General features: G+C 57.4%; 1 protein-coding gene across 3 annotated transcripts in view; it reads left to right on the top strand.

Moving 5' to 3' along the window:
• The window catches only part of Tpcn2 (two pore segment channel 2), a 30,435-nt gene extending 8,987 nt beyond the window's left edge, over positions 1-21,448 (top strand). The window contains exons 6-25 of one of the 3 annotated variants that reach the window (XM_045142016.1): positions 1,482-1,588; positions 2,346-2,421; positions 5,454-5,553; positions 6,481-6,495; positions 7,073-7,137; positions 7,646-7,746; positions 8,152-8,233; positions 8,371-8,457; positions 12,481-12,600; positions 12,754-12,813; positions 15,074-15,202; positions 15,833-15,882; positions 16,944-17,043; positions 17,560-17,631; positions 18,245-18,321; positions 18,769-18,850; positions 18,950-19,032; positions 19,695-19,776; positions 20,166-20,248; positions 20,940-21,448. In XM_045142016.1, coding sequence (XP_044997951.1) covers positions 1,482-1,588; positions 2,346-2,421; positions 5,454-5,553; positions 6,481-6,495; positions 7,073-7,137; positions 7,646-7,746; positions 8,152-8,233; positions 8,371-8,457; positions 12,481-12,600; positions 12,754-12,813; positions 15,074-15,202; positions 15,833-15,882; positions 16,944-17,043; positions 17,560-17,631; positions 18,245-18,321; positions 18,769-18,850; positions 18,950-19,032; positions 19,695-19,776; positions 20,166-20,248; positions 20,940-21,018 — 1,650 coding nt within the window. In that variant the 3' untranslated portion in view covers positions 21,019-21,448. Of the gene's footprint in view, positions 1-1,481; positions 1,589-2,345; positions 2,422-5,453; positions 5,554-6,429; positions 6,496-7,072; positions 7,138-7,645; positions 7,747-8,151; positions 8,234-8,370; positions 8,458-12,480; positions 12,601-12,753; positions 12,814-15,073; positions 15,203-15,832; positions 15,883-16,943; positions 17,044-17,559; positions 17,632-18,244; positions 18,322-18,768; positions 18,851-18,949; positions 19,033-19,694; positions 19,777-20,165; positions 20,249-20,939 lie in introns of all 3 variants that reach the window. The other 2 variants (XM_045142015.1, XM_045142017.1) reach the window with 2 other exon arrangements.
• Positions 21,449-21,803: the final 355 nt, after the last annotated feature.

Here is a 21,803-nt window from a genome sequence, read left to right as displayed (position 1 = left end):
GGACTTACACAGGGATTGAGGAAACCAGTGGAGCATAGAGAGCAGGTGGGGAGCTTCTGGCACCTGGAAGCCCAGGGGACGGCTGTAGAGCTGGCACTCTGTCCTGTGCCCTCTGGGTGGGTGTTGCCTGGGAGAGCTATAGCAAGGCTGGGAGCCATAGGTGCTTTCAGTGGGACAGCCAGTAAAGGAAAGGGACAGTGCCCATGTCCCACCTCCCCGGGGTCCCCTGGCAAGACCCTGGAAGCCTCTGTGAGGGAAATATGAGTGGTGTCCCTGCCTCCACAGCCAGCAGAGGTTGGAAGTAGATGGGGCAGAACCCTGAGCCGTTGGCCATCGGCTGCCTCCCATGACTGTGTGTGGCAGCGTCCTTCTCCTTGGATAAGATGCAGCCCTCCTCCAGTCGAGGAAGAGGCGCCCATGCCCCCCCCCCCCCCCAGGCTGCAACGAGGTGGGCCACACCGGCATTTCTCACCAGTAGTCCCTGTGTTTATGGCCTGACCAGAAAACCTGCACCTCACAGGCTCGGTTGTTAACCTGATCTCCACCATGGATACTTAGGTGACTTTGGGGGGTGGGGGATGACAGAGGGCGAAGGATGGAGGAAGAGCCTTGTTGAGATGTGCAACTATGTTTGAACTGGTGAGAGAGCTGGCACGGAGCGTGCACAGCCAGAGTGGCCAGGGCCATCTGAACCTTCTGTCACCCCCTGCTGTCCCTACGCCCCTTCTGATCCTCGTTGTAGCCACCCACCGCTATGCCTGTCTTTATGTGGTGCTGGGGACCCAGACTCAGGGCTTTGTGCACACTAAGTAGGAGCTCTGCCCACTGAGCTACATGCCCCCAGCCCTCTGCCCTGCCTCCTTTGGATGCCTGGAATGTGTTGAGGCTCAAGGTCTGTCAGGAGGGCTGAGGGCATCTGGGAAGGCTGGAGAGCCTTGGGGTGCTGGGCCATAAGACCACTGCTGCTGCCTGTGGGCAGTGTGGGAAGGGTCCACGAAGCCAAGGGGCGCCTCCTCTTTGGGTGTGTGTGGGGGTCCAGGGTCTGGGCCAAAACCCTGATCAGTTTTCTGGTTGCCGTTCACGTTGTCTTCTCAGTTTGTGCCAGACACTGGTCTCTTCAAAGGGGGGTGAATGCAGCCCAGGAAGACCGGTAGGAAGGGTCCCTGGGGAGGCCTGCGCTGCTCGGGTGCTGGCACCAGGTTCTGAAGGGAGCTGCCTGGCATCTCCCGTAATTCCAGAGTGTGGTGGGTGTCATGATTGGGCAGGATGGGGGCTGAGGGTGGGGCACAGGGCCGGCCCAGACGGAAGACTAGGCTGCTGAAACCGACAGGCCAGTGATGAGCAGGCTCAGGATGGGCTGGGGTGCACCCCAGGGCAGCACCTGTTCCCTCCCCTGGTGTCCAGGGACCCGGATGGAAGGTGCGGGTAGGATGGAAGGTGCGGGTAGCGCGGGCCCAGCAGCTGCCCCTGCTGTCTTGCAGCCCCTGCGCGTGCGCCGCCTGCTCCGTCCCTTCTTCCTGCTGCAGAACTCCTCCATGATGAAGAAGACCCTGAAGTGTATCCAGTGGTCGCTGCCACAGATGGCCAGGTGGGTGGGCTCTGGAACAGAGTCCCCTGAGACCCCCCAGAGGCCCCCACAAGAACTCGGCCCGAAGGGCTAGAGGACTGAGGGGTGGCCTGTGAGCCTTAGTCCCATGCAGGGTCGGTGGGAAATGTGTGGGCTTCCCGTTCCGGCACCTCCTGAGACGCCCTGCTGCAGCTCCGAACCCCACCCCCAAAGTTGTGCTGAGCCCTCCCGATCCCCCCTGAGCGGCCTTTGCTTGCCTCCTGGGGTCCTGTCGCGCCCCCCACCCCAAGTCTGTTCCTGCAGCTTTGTCGAGTGCCGTGTGCAGCAGCACCAGCCTAGCAGCCCTCAGGGCTCCTGTCTCCGCAGAAGCTTGGGCTTCTTGGGGCGTAGCTCTGTTGTTTCTCAACTCCTCCTGCCCCCCTTAGTCCCTGCCAGTAGAAATGTCACCTTGCCCCTCCCTCTGCCTTGGGTCCCTTCCCTGGTAGCTCACCCCGGGTGACTTCTGTCTAGCCCAGGCAGGTGGAAAGAGCTTCTCTCCAGGGTTTCAGTCCCCAAGGCAGAGATGCCACTCTTTGTCCCAAATAGAGGACTCAGCCAGGGTGGGGGCCACGTCTGTCTCCAGTGCCAAATACTTCTAGGCTCTCCAGGGAGAGGAGGGGTGGTATGCCAGGCTCTGCCCCAGGTGCCCCATAGCTAAGCCCATGGCAGGATGGTGCTCGTGGGCTGTCCCCACGGCATGTGGCCCACGCTGTGCCAGCTGAGCGTTGTCCCTCCCCAGCGTCGGGCTGCTGCTCACCCTGCACCTGTGTGTCTTCACCATGTTTGGAATGCTGCTCTTCACTGTGGGCGAGAAGGTGAGGAGCGGGCCGCCCTGCTGTAGTGGGCTTCCCTGCCCTGGGGTGGTTGTGCTGGGCTGTCGGCTGTCCTCAGCCCCACAGAGCCTTGCTGAGTGGCTGAGAGTGAGGGCTGACTTAGGCTTCTGCCTGAGACATGGGCCAGGAAGCTGGAGACGGCCCGCCTTGAGTCCCCTCACTTCTCCAGGCTCTGTCTTCATGTGGCCTGTGTTCCCACTTCCAGGACCCTCATCGGCCCTGGTCTCCTGGGCTTGGGCTGTTCTCTGTGCCCACTGCCTCTTCCCTGTCCACACCACTGGCAGGCACTAAGGGTGGCTTGAAGGTTCCTCTCCATCCTGTCTGTGCCCTGCCAAGGTGCTACCCTCCCTGGCACTGGTCCTTCCTTCACGTGTAGCCCTTCTTGGCTGGGCCTCTACAGTGGCTGCAGGGAAGCCCCTGTGTGTCCTCGTCTGTGGCCTCTGACATAGAGGCCCTGCCCTGCCTAGCCCCAGCTGAAGCTGCTGCCCAGAGTCTTCCTGTCACGGGGAGGTGTCCCCCGCCATCCCTGTCTGGGCGTCTGCCGTGGGCTGCCCCATTCTTTGGCTCTGTGTGTCTTCACATCCAGTCAGGATTGTGTCCAGGCCAGAGCCAATGTCCTCCAGTCTGCATCTGTTGTCTCTGTCCTGGAATGTAGTCAGTGTGCGGTCAGGGCTGTGGGCATGAGTTTGAGATAGAATGGTTAGGCTCTGCTGCCCAGGAAAGGTGCCTTCTAACCCAGGGGGCTTTGGTGGTCCTGAGTATGTGTGAGGCACCCCCATGTCTGTCGTGCATAATAAGACTATACCAGTGTCGGGGTGTGACTGGGTGCCTGTATGTGTCTCCGTCACGTGTGTGTGTGGTGTGTCTGTATCTGTGCATGCGTGTCTGTGGGTACATGTGTATGTTGTGTGTGTCTGTGGATATGTCTAGGTGTTGTCTCTGTGTGTATGTGTGTTGTGTCTGTTGTACATTTGTGTGTCTCTGTGCATGCTCGTGTGTATCTTCATGTCTGTGTGTGTGCATGTCGGTGTGTGCAGATCCAAGGAGGGCAGGGGCAGTGGGTGGGCTTCTGAGGTGGGACCCCTGCATACCCACAGGCCCTTTGTGTGACTGTCCATGACACTGGCCACTGCTGTTTCCCAGATCCCAGGTCAGGTGGGCAGTCCGCATGTGGGTCTGAAGGAAGCCGGAGTCTTGGTCTCTGCCTAGGAATGCTGGTCTCTAACTGCTGAGCTTCCGGAAGGGCTGGCTTCTCTTACAGGCTTGAATTTCTGCCCCACGAAGGCCCAATGGAGTGGGGTGGGGCTTGTGTAATTGAAGGTGACTGCCATTGAGTCCTGTTCCCTGCCCTTGGTTACAGCTGGGAGGATCCCCTTGTGGCTGATCTCTGCTGAGTTCCTTGTTATCAGCCATCAGGCCCCTGGCCAGGTTGGCCTGGTGAACAGATTGGGAACCTGTAGCTGGCGGTAGGAGCCTGTTATGTGTCCAGTGGCTGTGCTCAGTGTTCTTAAGCTCGTGTTGGCTGAGGATGCAGCATCTGCTCATGCTTCTGCCCCTTTAGCAAGCATCATTCAGAGCTGGCCTGTTCGGCACCTGCGGTCTTGCTCACTGTGAAGCTCCTGAGAACCAGGGTTGTTTTTGGAGGGCTTTTGATCTCCAGCAACAGTGGCATCCCACCTTAGAGACCATATCCTGGGTCAGGGCTCTCACCATGTGCTGATGGTGAGCTGAGTGGAAACTAGTTTCCCAAACCCAGGGTGACCTCTGCTCCCACAGGCCCTGGCTTGGCTGGGAGCCCTAGGTAGGGTCAATCGGGCTTGCATGGAATGGAGTTGATTTGCAGAGGTGCATCAGGAGGCCTGCTAGGAGAGAGACCTGGTGAGGAGCCACCTGCCTTGGGATTGCTCTGGAGGTCAGGGCGCAGTCCCCTGATTCTACTGCCACTGCTGGGCTCATCAGCTGAGTGGTGTTTCCCAAGGCATTTGCTCTTCTCTGTCCTGGCTGAAGCTTGGCTGCCTTGTCCTCAGCACCCTGTTATGTATGTGGATCTGCCACTGGGTCTCCCAGCTATGACTTTTTGTGGCCTCACCATCCCTCCACCCACAGTGGTTTGTGGCATGTTAACTACCATTTGGCTCATCTGCCCTCAGAACCTTATGTCTGGGCAGATATGTGGCAGAGTCATCTGTAGATGTGGATGGCAGGTCCCGGGGTTAGTGCTGTGACCCACACCTGGCCCATGGGGAGGAACCGTAGCAGACGGCTGCTTGCCAGGGCTGGTGGCAGGGTTGGCTCTTTGAGCACCAGGGGAACTTGGCTTTGAAGTCATCTTAGGAGAAAGGTGGTTTTGTATGCTTCCTGCGTACCACCTGCCATACTGTTCACTCAGCGAGCCCTGTAGGGAACACCCGTCTGGAGCTTGGTAGGCATAGGGTGGCCCTGGGAACACCCCAGATCTCAGTCTGGAGTGCAGGTGTTCCCTGGCAGTACACTGTTTGCTGCCCTCTCTGACTAGTCCCCCCGGAGGGCAGGGTGGGCAGCTCAGGTGTGAGTGCTATAGGAAGCCATGCTGTGAGGACGAGGTCTCCTGAGTGTCTGCCACAAGTTGGCCTTGGCCCCTCAGCCTCTGGAGCAGTGAGGGCTCTCACAGGGGCCCTGCCTGAAGTTCCTCCCCCACTGTTCTGTGGCTTTGGCGTCACTGTACACACAGCACCTGGAAGAGTCAGGCCACAAGCAGGTGGCCCACCCTGTGTCGTTGCTTGGCCACCCGGCTATGATGCTCTTGGCTAGGTGGTCCAGGATTTTTCCTGAGATCCTGGCCACTGAGGTCAGATGCCTGCTTATGTGCCTGGAGTTCCTTCCTGTCTGGGTGGGAGCACAGAGTTGCTGGGAAAAGACGGGGAGGGGCAGGTCGGGGCTGCTGACTCCCAAGTGTGTGGTCCTGGACGCTGGGTGAGAGCCGCAGCTGTGGGACAGAGGCCCAGATGGATGCCCAGAGCCTCATCTTCTCTCAGGACGAAGTGCAGGACAAGGAGAGGCTGGCTTACTTCCGGAACCTGCCAGAGGCGCTCACCTCTCTCCTGGTACTGCTGACCACTGCCAACAACCCTGACGGTGTGTGTGGAGCGTGGGCTGGAGCGGGGGCGGGGGGGCGTCAGTGACCCTGGCCTGGGAGGATTGGTTTGGGATACTGAGCCATGGAGCCCAGTGGGAGCCTATGAGGCCTTTTTGTCATCAGGGTGGGTGACATTGGGTTCCTTCTTCTCTTCTTTCCCTTCTCTTTTTTCTTGTTTTTTTAAAATTTATTTATTTTGCTTTTCCTTTTTCTTTTCATCTCACTCCTTTGCTTTTCTCGTTCCCTTCTTTCTTGGCTCCCTTTGTCTCGTCTCTTTATTCCTTGGAGGAAGCGGAAGGTGAACGGAGTTAGGTGGTGATATGGCGATGGTCACTGGTCCCTCTGGTGGCCTATTTGGGGTCTAGCCACTCTCGCTCTCGCCGCCCAGTCCTGGTGTGAGGTGTGTGCCGCTCTGGAGCTTCACCTGTGAGAGACTCTGGGGTCTTCGCTGACTGTGCCTGGTCCTCCAGCTTCCAGGTCCCCTGGCTGCTCAGCTGTGGGCTGCAGCCAAGACAGGAGGCTGCAGTTATGGCCTGGCCACTGTGGCTGGCGCCTTTGTCTTGGGCCCAGCGATGCTCATAACTGCAGAGACCTGCCCCGAGGGTAGCCTGGGATTCCCCTGTGTAGCTGGCCTATAGCGCAGCTCCCACCTATCACTCTAGAGAGAGCTGGGTGGTCTGGGGCGTGGTCACGGGAAGGCCAGTTTCAGCTCAGTGTAGGGATGAGCTCCAGACCTGCAGAGGTGAGGTTGGAATTTGAACAGCTCCCCCAAGCGCAGAGCCCCTCTTGTGACAGAGTAGATGGTGCCAGGCCATGATGGAAGTGGGGCAGTGCTGAGCTGTCTTTTCAGTTTCTTTGCTATTCTCCTTGTCTAGTGATGATTCCTGCGTATTCCAAGAACCGAGCCTATGCCATCTTTTTCATAGTCTTCACCCTGATAGGTAAGTGCAGAGGGGTCTGTGTGGGGCCTGGGCCAGGATTTATCCTAGTGACAGATTTCGAGAGTGGGTCTGTGTTGACCTCTTCAATAACTGCACCTCAGCCTGCGCCAACCCATGGCTCTGCCTCGGTTTGTCATCCCAAACCTTCACCTCAGCCTGCCCTTAACCTGTAACTTTACTTCAGTCTGTTTCCCACCGTCTCATTTTACTTCCCCTTGCCACTCCATAAGGTTACCTTAGCCTATCCTATCCCATAGCTTCCCTGTAGTTCCTTCCTTACCATAGCTTTACCTCCGTCTGCTTTCCACCTCCGCTTCCTCTCATCATGCCAGGCACCCTCTACCCCGGATGGCCTGTGATCACCCGTGACCCGTCTGTCTTGCCACCTGTGGCTGGGCATGCCCGGCCATGCCCCATTGTTAGACAAGGGTGCAGACCGTGAGGAAGAATTGACGAACACTCCGTGACACCCTCCTTGCTGGCGTGCCCAGGCTTGCTGAGTCCGGGGACGGTTTTGGGAACTGCTGCTCCAGGCTCTGCCCCCATGGCCTTTGACTGAGGACTTTTCCTCCTGTAGGAAGCTTGTTTCTGATGAACCTGCTGACAGCCATCATCTACAATCAGTTCCGTGGCTATCTGATGGTGAGCCGTGCCACATCCCTGCTGACTGTTGGAGCTGGCCCTGGAGACCGGGCAGGGTGGGACCTAACCTTGTTAGCCAGGCCTTGGACAGAGAGTGGGGTAGCTGCCTCCTGTGGATGAGCCAAGATACTCTGCTTGCTGTGGGTACATTTGGCAGCACAGCTGTTCCCTTCCCTACCCTCCGTCACCCAAGAGGGAAGCACCCATGGTGCTTGATCTGCACCTGCCTGTGGAGAGACAGGACCCCAAATGTACAGAGGCTTATGCTATGAGCCGTGGTCCTTGGCAACCCCTGCCTACCTTGGTTGGGCGCCCTTCTCTGAGGACTGTGCCCTGGAGTGCTTGGCTATTCTCTGATGGCCAAGGGGTGAGGGCGGCTCCACAGGTTGTGGGGTGAGCTGCTCATCCTTGGAAACTCTCCAGGCTTCCTCTTTGCCCATGGGGGAGGGAGGGCCGGGCAAGGGAGGGGCTGAGTGGCGAGAGCAGCTCAGAGCCACTGTCTTCACAGAAGTCCCTGCAGACCTCCCTGTTGCGGCGGCGGCTGGGGACTCGCGCGGCCTATGAAGTTCTCTCCTTCGTGGCCCGACAGGCTGGAGACACCCCTGAGGCGTGAGTGCTGGCCGGAGCCTTCTCTCTCTGGGCACTGGGGGCTGGTTCTGCCTAAGAAGGGGAGCTGGGCACTCTTTAGGGATTTCCTGAGTGCCCCCTGCAGGTAGGCACCAGGCTCTGTTCCACTGGGAATCATGCCGACTATGGAATTTTCAGTGTGCTTGCCTCTGAGTCTACTTGTGCCTGAGCCAGGCGTCCATGTTGCCCTGTGGGCTGAGAGAAGATGAAGGCAGACAGCTCAAGGGTGTCCCCGAGAAGGCTGTGGCCCTTAGAATTCAGGCAGTGGACGCTTGTCAGCCAGGGCCCTTTACCCAAGCAGCAGGGTAGACCTGTAGCCAAGAGAAAGCTGGTGGATCTGGGCTGCGTTGACTGGGCTCACTGGGGTGGGGTTTCTTTTCCCCACAGAGTTGGGGTCAAGCCCCAAGACCTGCTGCAGGTGCTTCAGAAAGCCGAGCTGGGCAGCTCCCACAGACAAGCCATCATGGAGGTAGCTGCTTTTCTTGGGGCCAGCGCCGGCACGGCCTGACTGGGTGTGGGTCCACCAGCCCGGCGCTCTCGGCTTGTGGGCTTGGGTGAGGCTCAGCTCTCCCTCCTCCACTGGCTAGCCTGCGCTCTCCCTTGCAGAAGGTGCACGCCTATGACGGCCGCCCGCTGTTGGCTGTGGAATTCCAGAAACTCTTTGATGAGGTCGATAAGAGTGTGATCAGAGAGGTAACTAGGCTGTTTTGGGTCCAACTGCCCAGCCCCAGGCCACTAGGGTGAGTGAGGCTCTCTGTATTTTCCACTGCTTGTAATGACCAGTGTGAGGACTCACCTGCCCACATCCTGGCCCCTTGAATGGGCAATGGGAATCCTTTGACTGGAAATGAAGGTGATTTTGTTGGCCTGGAGACATTCACTATCCAGGGAAGGGGCCTGGGCCAGGCCTCACTCAAAGAAACCTTCCACATGGTTTCTCCTTTTCCCAGACCAGCTCCTCTGGATGTCCGTCTCTGGGGGTTGGGGAGGGTGTTCCCAAAGTCTGCTTGACACTTATGTGCCCTTGTGGGGGAGCCTCAGCTTTCCCCTGAGCCCTGGTCAGTGGCCAAGGCTGCCTACCTTGGGCTCTGTGGGTTTCTGGGCCAACAGCAGCTGAGCTGTCCCAGGCAGGCTGAGTGGTGGCAGAGGGACCGCCATTCTAGCCACCCACACTTGACAGTACCAAGCAGGATTCTGGTCATGGTTAGGGTCAAGGTAGAGTCAGATGTCCTGCTGGTCTGACTCCTGCCACAAGCGTGTGACACAGCTGCTCAGGCTGCTTTAAGACACAGCACAGCCAGACAACTTGACAGACCTTTGTCGCCCCATGTGCTGGAGGCTGCAAGCCCACAGTGCCACAGGCCTGGCCGCTCCTCCTGAAGCCTCTCCTTGGCTTACCATCGGTGACTTCTCAGTGTGTCCTTGTGTGTGTGTGTGTCCCACAGTCTTCTTATAAGGACACAGTCTTGTGGAATAGAACCCATCCTGAGAGTCCCACTTTCACTTCATCACTTCTGGAAAGGCCCTGTCTACAAATGCAGTCCAGCAAGGGCTTCAGCATGGGAATTTAGGGGATCAGAGTTTAGCGTGTCTTGTCTGGTCAGCTTCTGTGGTCTCAGGCCCCCGTCGCAGGTGGCTTCCTTAAAATCTCGGTTTTGGTAGGTCTCTCCAAGCCACCTGGAGCCCGAGTTCTGGTTGGCATGTGCCTGCCACTGTTTTCTTTGGGGATGCCTCCCCTGGAGCAGGGTTCTCTGACTGTGTCTCCACATACCCTTGGGGCACTCAGATAATGTTAGTGGTGTCTCAGCAGGGGATGCTGTATATATTCAGACCATTGGGCCCCTGCTTGGGACCCGGTTGACAGGGCAGTGTTCTCTGACTTGTCAGGGGACATACACAATGGACGCTGTTAGGTGCCGGCTTTACAGAGACTAGGGATGGGCCTCTCGGGGCTGGGGCCTGGGAGGTGCTGCATTAGGCTGCGTTTCCTGGTCTGGGCCAGAGGTCTGTGGCCCAGGAGGCTGCTGTCTGACATTCTCATGGGGTACGTGTTGGCCCCTCAGCCCTCTTCATGTATAGTCAGACATAGGCAAGGGAGCCGGTCCCCAGCAAAGCCCTGGCTTCTCAGGGTCTCACCCAGTGGTGCCCGCTGAGTACCTGCTGACCTGTGGGAAGCAGAGTGGTGGCTGTCAAACTTGACTCTGCATCCTCCCAGCTCCAGAACAGGATGGTGTCCGCAAATATGCCACCTGCCATGCTGTTGCTAGATGACCGTGTCTGTTACCTGGAGTGCAGTGGAGCAGGCTCATGCTGGGCACAGGGCTGTGGGAGGCCCAGCACTGACTCCCACTTCTCCTTTGACCCCTTGTTCCTAGCGCCTGCCTGCTCTGTGGTCATGGGGGCATGTGGTGCCTGAAGAGCTAGTGTCCAGAATTGGGGTTTGAGAGGATCTTGGGGTCCAGAAGTTTTGAGAGCTATGGAGCCTTGCCCTGGTTTGATGTCACCTTCCCCCACAGATGCTGAGTGCATCAGGGGTTGTATTTTATTCTCGAGGGGCAGATGTTTTGAGGTTACTAACATTCGGGGCAGGCTGTGGCTTTGGATCAGCCCCTCCAGAGTGATACCCTAGGGCAGGCTGGTTTTGTGGGAACTTGAGTGGTCACTGCCTGGCACCAGTCTGGCTTTGCCAGGGTCCTGGTCAGTACACACAGCAAGCACAGAGAGGACACACGCAGCTTCTGAAAGAAACCCGTCAAGGATGTGCCTTTTTAGTTACCAGTGTAGTCTCCATTATGGAAGACCTTCTTAGTGCCCTCCTCAGAGGCAGCCTCTTTGTTCTCTGCTGTTCAGGCATTGTGTGGCTGCATTGTGTTAACGGCTCCAGCATGCTGGGGGAGCTCTGTCATGGTCAGGGTGTTGGCGTGCATGCAAACAGAAATGGAGCTACAGAGGAAGACGAGATTCAACACAAGGAAGTGCTGCCAGGGTGGCTCTGTGCGCAATGGCCAGTGCAGTGGACTTCTAGAGGAAGTGCTGAGTGATGAAAGAGTTGCTGTTAAGTAGAAGTACAGTGCCCTGGGGTTGAGGGACAGGGGCGAGCAAGGGTGAACTTAGTAGGGGACCCTCCCCAGCTGGACTCAGAGCTCTGTGAGGTGTGCTGTGCGGTCTGTGGCAGCCACCTTCCTTAGTTGTCTTTGATCTCATGGGGAAGTGTCTCAGGAGGGCACAGACTTACAAAGTGTTATGTCTTTTTTTTTTAATTTAGTTTTTGACTTAAAAAATTTTTTTTCAAGGCAGTGTCTAATCCAGCCTGACCTAGAACTCATTCTGGTCCCAGGTTGGCCTTGAACTCACAGCAGTCTTCCTACCTCAGCTCTTTGAATGCTGATACTAAAGGTGTGTTCCACCACACCTGGCTGTTTAAAAAAGTACTATGTTGTGCTGCAGAGATGGCTTAGTTGGTAAGGTGCTTGCCTGCAAAGCCAGAGGACCCAGGTTCAATTCCCCAGGACCCACATATGCCAGATGCACAAGGTGGCACATGCATCTGGAGTTTGTTTGCAGCAGCTAGAGGCCCTAGTTGTGCCCATTCTCTCTCTTTTTCTGTCTCTTTCAAATAAACAAACAAATAAATAACTAAATATTTTTTAAAAGGGCTGTCGTGTGAAGTGTCAAAGTTTCTGGTTATTGCCAGATTGCCCTCTATTGCTGTCCACTCTGTCTGGTCACAGTCCCCCATGGAGACAGTATGCCCAATTTGTTTATTTTTATTTATTTGAGAGCGACAGAAGGGGGGGAGGGAGGGAGGGAGGGAGGGAGAGAATGGGCGCGCCAGGGCTTCCAGCCACTGCAAACGAACTCCAGACACGTGCGCCCCCTTGTGCATCTGGCTAACGTGGGTCCTGGGGAACCGAGCCTCAAACCGGGGTCCTTAGGCTTCACAGGCAAGTGCTTAACTGCTAAGCCATTTCTCCAGCCCTAGTATGCCCAGTTTGTTCCATGCTGTTTGCATAGTACATCAGCTCTACGTTCTTTTTCACAGGGCGCTGCTCTATGGTAAACACTTGGCATGCATTTTAGGCAGCATGTAGTACAGGCAATACACATGTAATTTAACATGGTTTACTTCCTGTGTCCGTGGAAAGTTAGGTCATTTCTCCCTCTTTTGCATGTATGTGTTTGTGTGATATGTGTATATGTGTTCATGTGTGTGTGGGGTGCATGTTTGTGTGCAGGTGTGTGCTTTCATGTGTGTGCCTGCATGTGGAGGCCAGAGGTCAGCGTCCGGTGTCATCTTCTATCACTGTCCTATTTCGAGGCAGGGTCCTTCCTGAACCCAGAGCTCACTGATTTGTCTAGACCACCTAGCCAGCAAGTTGCAGGGGTCCTTCTGCCTCTGTCTCCCCAGTGCTGGGATTACAGGTGTGTCCCACCACTCCCGGCTTTTACCTGGGTGCCAGGGATTTGAACTCAGGTCCTCATGCTTATGCCATAAGCCCTTCACCCACTGAGCTGTTTCCCCAGCCCTCTCCCTCTCTCTCTGCGTTGTAAATGCCACGGTGATGGGCCTCATTGTGTATAAAACGTTCTGCCTGTGGATTATCTCCTTAGGCTAGATAGAGCAGGACAGGAAGTGAGGCAGGAAGAAGTCAAGCCCCGGGACAAGAGGTAGGCCGCGGCGCAGCGCGGCCCTGAGTGTGCCGGTTCCCTTCCCAGCACCCGCCGCGGCCCCAGTACCAGTCTCCTTTCCTGCAGACCGCCCAGTTCCTCTTCAGCCACTCCTACTTTGAGTACCTGGGGAACCTCGTCGCCCTGGGGAACCTTGTGACCATCTGTGTGAGTGGGGCTTGCCTAGTGCTGATGGGGGAGGCCCTTCCTTCCCAACCCCTTCCCTTGGCCTGGCGGCGTGTCTTGTCGCTGTGGACGTCCCTGCTCCCCAGCGCTGTGGCCCGCCAGCATGGTGAGCCGCCTTCTCCTCCATCTTTGCAGGTATTCCTGGTGCTGGACGCGGACCTACTGCCCAGGGACCGTGACGACTTTGTCCTGGGGGTGAGTGCCAGGGCCGTGGACTTACTAGGCTGTCAGCTCTACCCAGGGGGTGAGAAGTGAGGAGAGACAGGAGGGCGGAGGCAGGTTGCCTGGTGCGAGGGGCTGTGAGCTCTTGTGCGGCGGTGGTTCCGCTTCTGTGGACAGAAAGAGGCTTGTGGGGACCCAATGACTTGCATGGGCTCCGGCTTAGTGGATGGGTGGCTGAGGGTCCTGTGGAGAGTGAGGCAACACTTGTGACTCGTCTTCCAGGCTGTGTACCTTCAAGATTTGAGCTTTGTCTCTGTGCAAAAACAAAGCAAGAAACAAAACCAACAACCAAAAAAAGAAAAAAAAAAAAAAAAGGAAAAAAAAACCCACTCTATTACTAACACTTAAAGGTCATACCAAATTCTTTAGGAATTCAGTTTTTCCACTTTGAACTTTAGGCAAAACCACATCACTATTCCATTGTAACTTTCTGCCCATGCCTTAGCAAAGGATGTCTTCAAATCTACAGAATCATGTTCTCAGAGAAACTAAGTTGACAGTTAGGTGAGAGACAGCTTGTTTGTCAGATTAAAAAGATGACACATCCTGACATGTTCATATTAAGTGTGAAGTTAGGCATGTGGCATCAGAAGTAGAAAACCATTGTCCTGGCTGGGATTTACTTGTTTGTTTGTCGTCCCTTACTGAGCCTGGACTCTGCCAGCTTTTCACGAGCTCTGGTGGCTGTGGGTCCCTTGGCCATGCCCGGGTGTTTATGTGTCCTAGGAACTGAACTCAAGCGCTCTCTCAGGCCCTCGTGTTTGTTTAGGAAGTGCTCTTAACCACTGACCTGTTTCTGTAGCCCAGAAGCTTCTTGTTTTCTTGATGTTGGGTCTCTCTCTAGCTGGGATCATGAGTTTACATATTGGGGTGTCAGTCCTCATTCCTGACAAGTGTCAGGCCCAATTCAGCCCCTGCTGTTCCTCTCTCTCTTTTTCCTTCTCCTTCCTTTCTCCCTCCCCCCTCCCCTTCTCTCTCTTCCACCTCCTCCCCCACTTTTTTCTCCTGCTTTCTTTTTCCTTTCTTTCTCTTTTCTCCTTTTTCTTCTTCTACCTCCTGGTTCTCATTCTCTCTTTCCCTCCCTCTCTCCCTCCCTCCTTTTTTCCTTCCTCCTTCACTTCCTCTTTCCTTCATTCCTTCTTTTCTTCCTCCTTCTCCCTTTCTTTTCCCTCCTTTCATCCCTTCTTTCCCTCCTCCCTTACTTTCTTCCTTTTTCCCTCCCTTCCTCCTTTCTTCCCCTCCCTCCTTCCTTCCCTCCCTCTCTCTTTTCTTCTCCTCCCTCCCTCCTATTCTTCTTTCCCTGTAGGATTTCACTGTAGCCAGGCTGACCTGGAACTCACTGTGTAGCTCCCGGCTGGCCTCTCACCCCAGTGGCCCTCCTAGCTCGGTGCTGGGAGTAGCGGCCTGAGCCTCCGCTCCCCGCTCACATCTCCCTTCTTAGGAGGCTTTTCCAGCTGCAGAGGCAGTGTGATAACTGGGACCGTCTCAGTCTCATTGTGGGTAATGCCCTCCCCCTGCCATCTTCTGCCCTCCTCCCCTCACGTCACGACTGTTAATTCTTCCTGCCTTTGTCACCTACGTATGAGTGACAGACGCACTGGCTGCCCCAGCATGAGCAGGACCCAGGCTGCATGCCTGGGGTGTGACTTCCTGTGGGTCGTTCTGTGTGTGTCATTCATCCCACCCCTCCTTTTTTGAGGTAGGGTCTCACTCTAGCCCAGGCTGACCTGGAATTTACTAGGTAATCTCAGGCTGTCCTTGAACTCATGGCGATCCTCCTACCTCTGCCTCCCTAGGGCTGGGATTAAAGGCGCGCGCCACCATGCCTGGCTCATTCAGCCCTTTTTAAGCTATTCATATTTCACTTCTTGGCTGAAGCCACCTTCTGTGAGGATCCCTGACAAAGCCCTCAGCCCCAGGTATTAGGGGCAGGGTTCATGGGCAGGACTGCTGTGTGTGGCATTCTGCTGCCCTATTGGCTGGGGGTCCTGCATGGCGCTTCAGGTGAGCATTGTCAGGATCTGTGGAGTGCCAAATGCCTGAGGGACAGGGTAAGAAGCGGAGGTTTAAAGGCCATCTTAAGCACGGGGACAGGATCCTGGAAGGGTGGTTGTAGAAGGACGATGTGACCCACAGGGCTTGGAGTTCTGAGCCGGTTCCTAGCATGGGTGCGTGGGCTTGGGTGGGCCGGTGGTGCCTGGCCCAACTCTGGGCTCTTCTTTTGCCCCTTCAGATTCTCAACTACGTCTTCATCCTGTACTACCTGCTGGAATTGCTGCTCAAGGTCTTTGCGCTGGGCCCGAGGGGCTACCTGTCCTACCCCAGCAACGTGTTTGATGGCCTCCTTACCATAGTCCTGCTGGTAAAGTTAACACATGGCCTGGCTTTCTCCCCGGGGCTGTGCGGGCTGGGCCTGAGGCTCTGTGCGCTGTCAGGTGTCCAGCTAGAGGAGCCCTGAGAGGAAGTGGGGCTCTTGGCTTGAGGGAACTGGAGTGAGCTGCCTGATGGGGAATGCCGGTGGCTGGGCTCCCACTGCCACAGTGCTGTAGGGGTTCAGGCAGGGTACCCACCTGTCGCCAGCCAACCCAGCCCCGGGCACAGCCCTCAGTGCTATTTTGCCTTCGGTCTGGGAGAGAGAGGGTCTCAGCTATCTAGGTGCCCTTGGGAAGCCATGAACTTCCTTTCCCCAGTTTCTGGGAGCGAGGGGCTCACCCTTGTGTGTGTGGGGTATCACAGCAGTGTCCTAGAGTGACCACTTCTGATACTGCATAATCAGCCAGTGGACTCTTGGGACACGTGTGGAAAGAACTCCTGGACTAAGTAGTTTCTCATTCCTGGATTTCTAAGACCAGAGTGTCCCAGCTACTGAAGTCCAGCTTGCGGAGCCAACTAACTTAGGACTGAGCTCTGAATTGCCCCCCAAACCCCCTGTGATTCTGCTGCACACTGCCTGGGCTGCTGCTGCTGGATGATGTTTTCTCTGTGGTTCCAGGTTTTGGAGATCTCCACGCTGGCTGTGTACCGATTCCCACACCCAGGCTGGTATGTGAGCGAACCCGGGGATGGCACCTGAACAGTGCCTGTCTTGCCTCACCCAGGAACAGGTTCCAGTGACACATGGGTTCTAGGCTGCTGCTGTGGGCTGCTCTGCCAATAGGGCTGTTAAGCTGTGGGCTCAGCCTGCCCAGGGAGGAGGGGTGTGTGGGAGTGGAGCCCACTCCTCGCTCAGATGTGCCCTTTGCATTGCTTGTGTCCCCGGGGGCTTGCTGAGTAGCTCGGTTTCCCTCTGAGCACCCTCCCCAAGTGGCGGGGGCCCCCATCACCGCTGTGCAGCAGGCCTGAGGGATCCACCGTCACTGACGTCAGGCCAGGCCCCTCTGCTGGGATGTGGGAGGTTCTCTTGTCACTCCTGCCCAACACGTGGCCTAGGCCTGTCCGCGCACTCAGTTCATTTCCCGTAAAATGATGACCCTAGGCTTGGGCTTGCTGTGCCATCTTGGCCCCATTCTGGGCATGGGAAGGAACGCCTACATATAGCCCCTGGGGCTCAAGGCATGGCTGGTGGGTGCTGGATATGTGCCCATGCCCTTGCTGGTCAGGCTGCTCCGTGAGGATCTGACAACCAGTGGCTTGCTGTGTGAGGCTCCTGAGAGCCATGGCTGGGCCCGGAGCACCGCCAGTGCTGACCTGGGCTCCTTGCCCTGCTCATCCTGGGGTGATGTAGCTGGGAGAGGCTCGAGGGCCCGACCTGCATTTGTCCTGGGGGTCCCTGTCAGGACTCCTCGTGGAGATGGGCAGGGCTGGTCCATTCAGGTGCCAGGCGGGCGCCCGGTGAGCAGCGCTGAGCTCTGAAGCCGTGCTGCCCTGCACCTGTTGCCTGCTGTTCCGCTCGCCAGTGTGCCCGGCATGCTTCCTGTGCTTCGCTCATTTCCTGGGGACCTGGGAGGGTGGCGGTCCAGAGGAGAATGGCTGAAGTGTAGCTAGGTTAGGCTTGGTCGGCCCTCAGCCCCGTAGGAGCTTTCTACCTTCTGCGTGCTCACGGCGCCCCAGGGCTGTGCGCCCTGCCTCCGGCCTCTCCTTCCTTGCTGTCCCTGTCTCCACAGGAAGCCCGAGATGCTGGGCCTGCTGTCGCTGTGGGACATGACGCGGCTGGTGAACATGTTCATTGTCTTCCGCTTCCTCCGCATCATCCCCAACATGAAGGTGTGGTTCACCCCCGTGCTGCGGACCCTAGGCAGGGATTTGGGGAGCAAGGACCATTCCTCTGACCGTGAGCTCCTTGGGGCACACCCTCAGGCCTCTATTGCAGTCCTTGGACTCTGGGACGGGGCCACTGAACCACAAGTCCAGGCCCACGCTGCTTTTCAGCCTCCAGACCCCAGAGACGCTTGCAGGCCAGAGTGGTCTCAGGGCCTCAATTTTCAGGCTCTGCCAAAGGATGCGTGCAGGGACTGTGAGACAGTATGGGTGTGTAGTATGTGAATTTGGGTGTCTGGGTATGAGGGTATATAAGCGTAGATGTGTGAATACAGGCATGTGGGTGTATGGGTGGCTTGGGGTTTGTGTGTAGGGGTGACAGTGGGGTGGGGTGGCAGGTCCAGATGTGTGAGGATGGTCTGAGGTGAGTTTGGAAGCATGTAGCTTGGATCCCAGTCAGGGCGGGTGGAAGGTGCTACTGTGCACCTGCGAAGGAAGACTCAATACCCTTTTTGTCCACAGCCAACGGCTATGGTGGCCAGCACCATCGTTGTCCTGGTCCAGAACCTGCGGGCATTTGGTGGGATCTTGTTGGTGAGTCCAGGGTGCTGGTGGCGGCTTGCATGGACTGGTTCTGTTTGGGCTGAGGAGAGGCTGGGCAAAGCTGCTTTGGCAAGGAGACCCCGGATGTGCAGTAGAGGCCCGTCATGGGATCAGGATGTCAGGCTTGCCCCTGCCTTCCAGAGGGGGCCTATGGCTGCTCCGCTGGTTCCTCCCTCATGTCGGGGTCCTCCTGGTCACTGTCCAGAGTCTCATGGCTTGTGGATCACGGGCCACAGTAAGAAACTCGTAAGGAAACTATGAGGCCCCACATATGGGGCCTGATAAAATACAAGGCCACAGGTCCCCACAACCCACACAGATGCCAGCCTGTGGGTTTAGGTGATTCATCTTAGGAATATCAGGGCTCATGGCCATATATGCCAGGCAAAAGCCAAGGTGTTCCTGGACCCTCCCAGGGGCCATCCTGCCGCCCAGGAGAGGGGGCCTGGGTTCTCTCTGTGGGAGCAGGCTGATAGATGGAGGAACCTGGAGCTTTGGGAGCACGTGCCTGGCCCCTCTGGCCTCCTGGCCCTGCAGCAGAGGGCCTGGTCTGGCCTCAGCCCAGCTCTGGCTGACACCCTGATGGCGCAGCTCTGCCTTGTAGGTGGTGTACTATGTGTTTGCCATCGTTGGAATCAGCTTGTTCCAAGGCACTATTGTCGCTCCTCCTGGAAACAGCAGGTGAGGTGGCTGACTGCCCAGGACTGTCTCTGAGGTGGGCAGAGGCCTTGGTGGACTCAACTCATGAGGAGAGGAGCAGCCTCCCAGCTCCTTCCTCCCTCTCCCCCCCCGCACCTCTCCTGGGTGTCCTGCCTCAGGTCAGTCCCGAGCACGGCCCTTTCGCTAGCGTCCGGCTGTGCGAGCCTTGGGCGGGGGGCTGGGGCGGGGCCAGGGGTGAGGTGAATGTTGTCCGTTGGACCTGGAGTCCAGTGTCATGGGGCTCCAGAAGGCCTGTGCTCATGGACCCTCCCCTGTGGATGGCATGACTTCTTTTTCTTTGTTGCTCCTTTCCCTCAGGGCCTTGAGAGATCTATACTGGGCCGGTGGACGAGGGCAGGGCTAGGCTGTGTTAACCTAGCTATGTGGGCCCCTAACCCCTCCACTGAGCCAGGATTATTGTGTCCCCAGCCTGGGCCCTGCCAACAGCTCTGCACCCTGTGGAAGCTTTGAGCAGCTCGAGTACTGGGCCAACAACTTCGATGACTTTGCTGTGAGTCCCGTGCCTTGCTCCTGGGCCCTGCTCCCCTCGGGTCCCCCCACCCCCGTGCCACCTCTCAGGTCTTCCTGGACACCCTCTGCTCCCCTGTAGGCTGCCCTGATCACGCTGTGGAACGTGATGGTGGTGAACAACTGGCAGGTGTTCCTGGACGCGTATCGGCGCCACGCAGGCCCGTGAGTGCCTCTGCGCAGAGCGGCTGACGGTCCTGAGGAGAGAGCAGGGCTCTGAGCCGAAGGCTGCCTCTGCTGTGTCCTGGCAGGCCTCCGCCCCCACCCCCACCCCCACCCATGCTGTGTTGGGTGCTAGCCAGGCCTCTAGGCTGACTCGATTACGTGAGGACCAGATGATACATGTTTGCTTGGGGCCTTTGTAAAATTCTGCGGGGCTGCTGGGCATGGTGGTGCACACTTTTAATCCCAGTACTCGGGAGGCAGAGGTAGGAGGATCACTGTGAGTTCGAGGCCACCCTGAGACTACACAGTGAATTCCAGGGCAGCCTAGGCCAGAGACCCTACCCTGAAAAACAAAGCAAAACAAAACAAAATTTCTGTGGGGCTAAAGCCTCAGGGAGACAGGGATTCATTCAGCTTGGAGCTTTGAGAATTCTTGCCCCATGGAGGGGCCTGGGTTTGGGGCCCATTGTACCTGTTGCTGGCCGAGCTTCCTTGGGTGGTTCCCTGGCTGCTGCTAAGCCTTGATTTCAGGGGTAGTGCCACGTTCTGGATCATGGAGTCACAGGCCGGATCTGAGGAGGACGTTGCAGGCGCATGTCAGCGGCTGTTTGTCACTCCAGAGTAACCTTCCTGGCTCATGGTGGCCACCTTGCTCTCCGCAGGTGGTCAAAGGTCTACTTCGTACTGTGGTGGCTGGTGTCCTCTGTCATCTGGGTCAACCTGTTTCTGGCTCTGCTTCTAGAGGTATCAAGAGTCCCTTTACAGGCCACGCTAACGTCTGACTGGCAGGGCTGGGCTCAAGGCTGCCCACGGGCCTTCTGGAGCTCTGATGGGCAAGTCTGTGCTAGGTGTGACTGGCTGTGGGCGCAGGCTCAGTGAGCCTGGCCAGGGGCCTCAGTGTCTATGCCCAGGCTCCCTGGACCTCTCGGGAGCCAGTGGTGTTTTCAGTGTGGGTCAAGGTTAAAGGAGGGCGTTGGGCATCTCGGTATCACAAGGGTGTGTATTTCCTGGGCCCTGCACCCTGCCATCCAGGGCAGACTTTTTGCTTCCTACAGTGACCTTCACTGTAGGTTGGGAGGGCAAGACTTGTTTATGTGGCTGTTCACGTGGTGCCCTCCCTCCCCTCGCCCCAGAACTTCTTCCACTGGTGGGACAAGCAGCCTGTTGCTGAGATGCAGGAGACCACCTACCAGATGTCCGTGGAGCTCATGTTCAGGTACAGGTCTGGGGAAGGCCTCCAAGCTATCAGCCACCGAGGACTGGAGCTGATGGAGGAGGGGTGGCTGGCCCCTCTGTCAGGGGTCGTCTTGGGCCACGTGGTCACTCATGCTGTCGCTGAGTGGGCGAGAGATGCTCACAGCTATCACGAGTGGGGCTTCCTCTGCCCTGCCGGCTCATGGGGCCTGCTCTGGGTCCAGTATGCTGAGGGGGCCTTCTGCGTCCTCCAGTGTCCTCTAGCTCTGTGTGGTCTTGTGGGGACCACACCCTCAGGTGGCAACAGGGAACTTGTCTTCCGCTGGTAAAGAAAAGTGACTCACTCCGGGACCACCTCCCATGGTCCTGTCTGTCTGCGTCCATGCATGATGGCATAGGCTGTGGGCATCTCTGCTGGTCCTGGCAGCTGGAGGGAGAAAGGCCTGGGCCCCAAGGCTTTTCACTTCCTTTCTTTTGCTTCAGTGGTGGGTGGGCCCCGGCCATGTCCAGGGCTCCCCTGGGCTCCCATCAGCATGTTGATAACGCGCACGTCTTCCTGAGGCTGGACCTGTGTGCCCATGTCCTCACCTTCCTGTACACACAGTTTTGAGTGTGCTTGCTGGTTGGGGTGCTGTGTGGGTGCTGGCAGGCCTTCCCCACAGGTTCTGTTCACCCTGACTCTGATGTTGTGGTGTGCTTTGTCCCGTCTGCAGGGACACCCTGGAGGAGCCTAAGGAGGAGGAGCTGATGGAGAGGCTGCGCCGGCACCCACACCTGCAGCTCTGCAGGTGACACCAGGCTGCCTCCTGGCCAGAGTGGCAGGACAGATGCTGGCCAGGGGCCTACCCTAGCCATGGAGGCAACAGCCACACAGGGAGAGACGATGCCCGCGATGGACCACTGCACAGGGACCAGTGGGGGCTGAGACGGGCTCAGGCCCTGTTGCTCCGCAGGGCCTGCTGTGTGGGTCTCTGTGGCCCGAGCCTCCGCAGGAGGGTGGCAGCACTTCAGGACAGGGTCCCTAGTGCGCCGCTCTTCTGGGCTGCTCCCGAGGCCGAGGAGGGTGAGTGTTCAGGGACCTCCAGTGCTGCACTTTCTCCATGCCTTTGCTGGCGGTGGCTCTGGGGACCGTAGCCCAGCGCAGGTGAACTGCAGGTGTCTGGGGCATTGAGGTTGTTTGCTGGAGGTTTTAGAAGAATGTTGCCTGTGTTTTACCACTCCATGGTGCGTGTGAGTATGATTGGGTCTGGTTCTCTGGTTCGGAAAGGTAGCGACTGCCACTCCTAGGTTCTGTCAGGAATAAGCTCGTCTACCTTTCGCACTGGTTTGGGTCCAGTTCCTCTGGAGCAGGGCTGCCGGGGAAGGATGTCCAGGTTGGGCACAGCACAAGGACACCGGCTTAAGAGGTGTGTCCCCATACGTGGCCTTCTGCCCGTGGCAGGGAGCACCTCGTAGTGACGCACAGGAGGCCGTGGCCTTGCTTTGTATGTCTGGGGTGTGTGGCGGTGGGGGGCTGAGGTGTGGGAAGCGAGCATCTCAAGGCAGGCCACACTGTCACTTGACTCACAAGATCCAAA

This window comes from Jaculus jaculus, chromosome 1, assembly GCF_020740685.1.
Source record: "Jaculus jaculus isolate mJacJac1 chromosome 1, mJacJac1.mat.Y.cur, whole genome shotgun sequence".
In the NCBI taxonomy this organism is placed as follows: domain Eukaryota; kingdom Metazoa; phylum Chordata; class Mammalia; order Rodentia; family Dipodidae; genus Jaculus; species Jaculus jaculus.
This window is presented reverse-complemented; position numbering and strand designations above follow the sequence as displayed.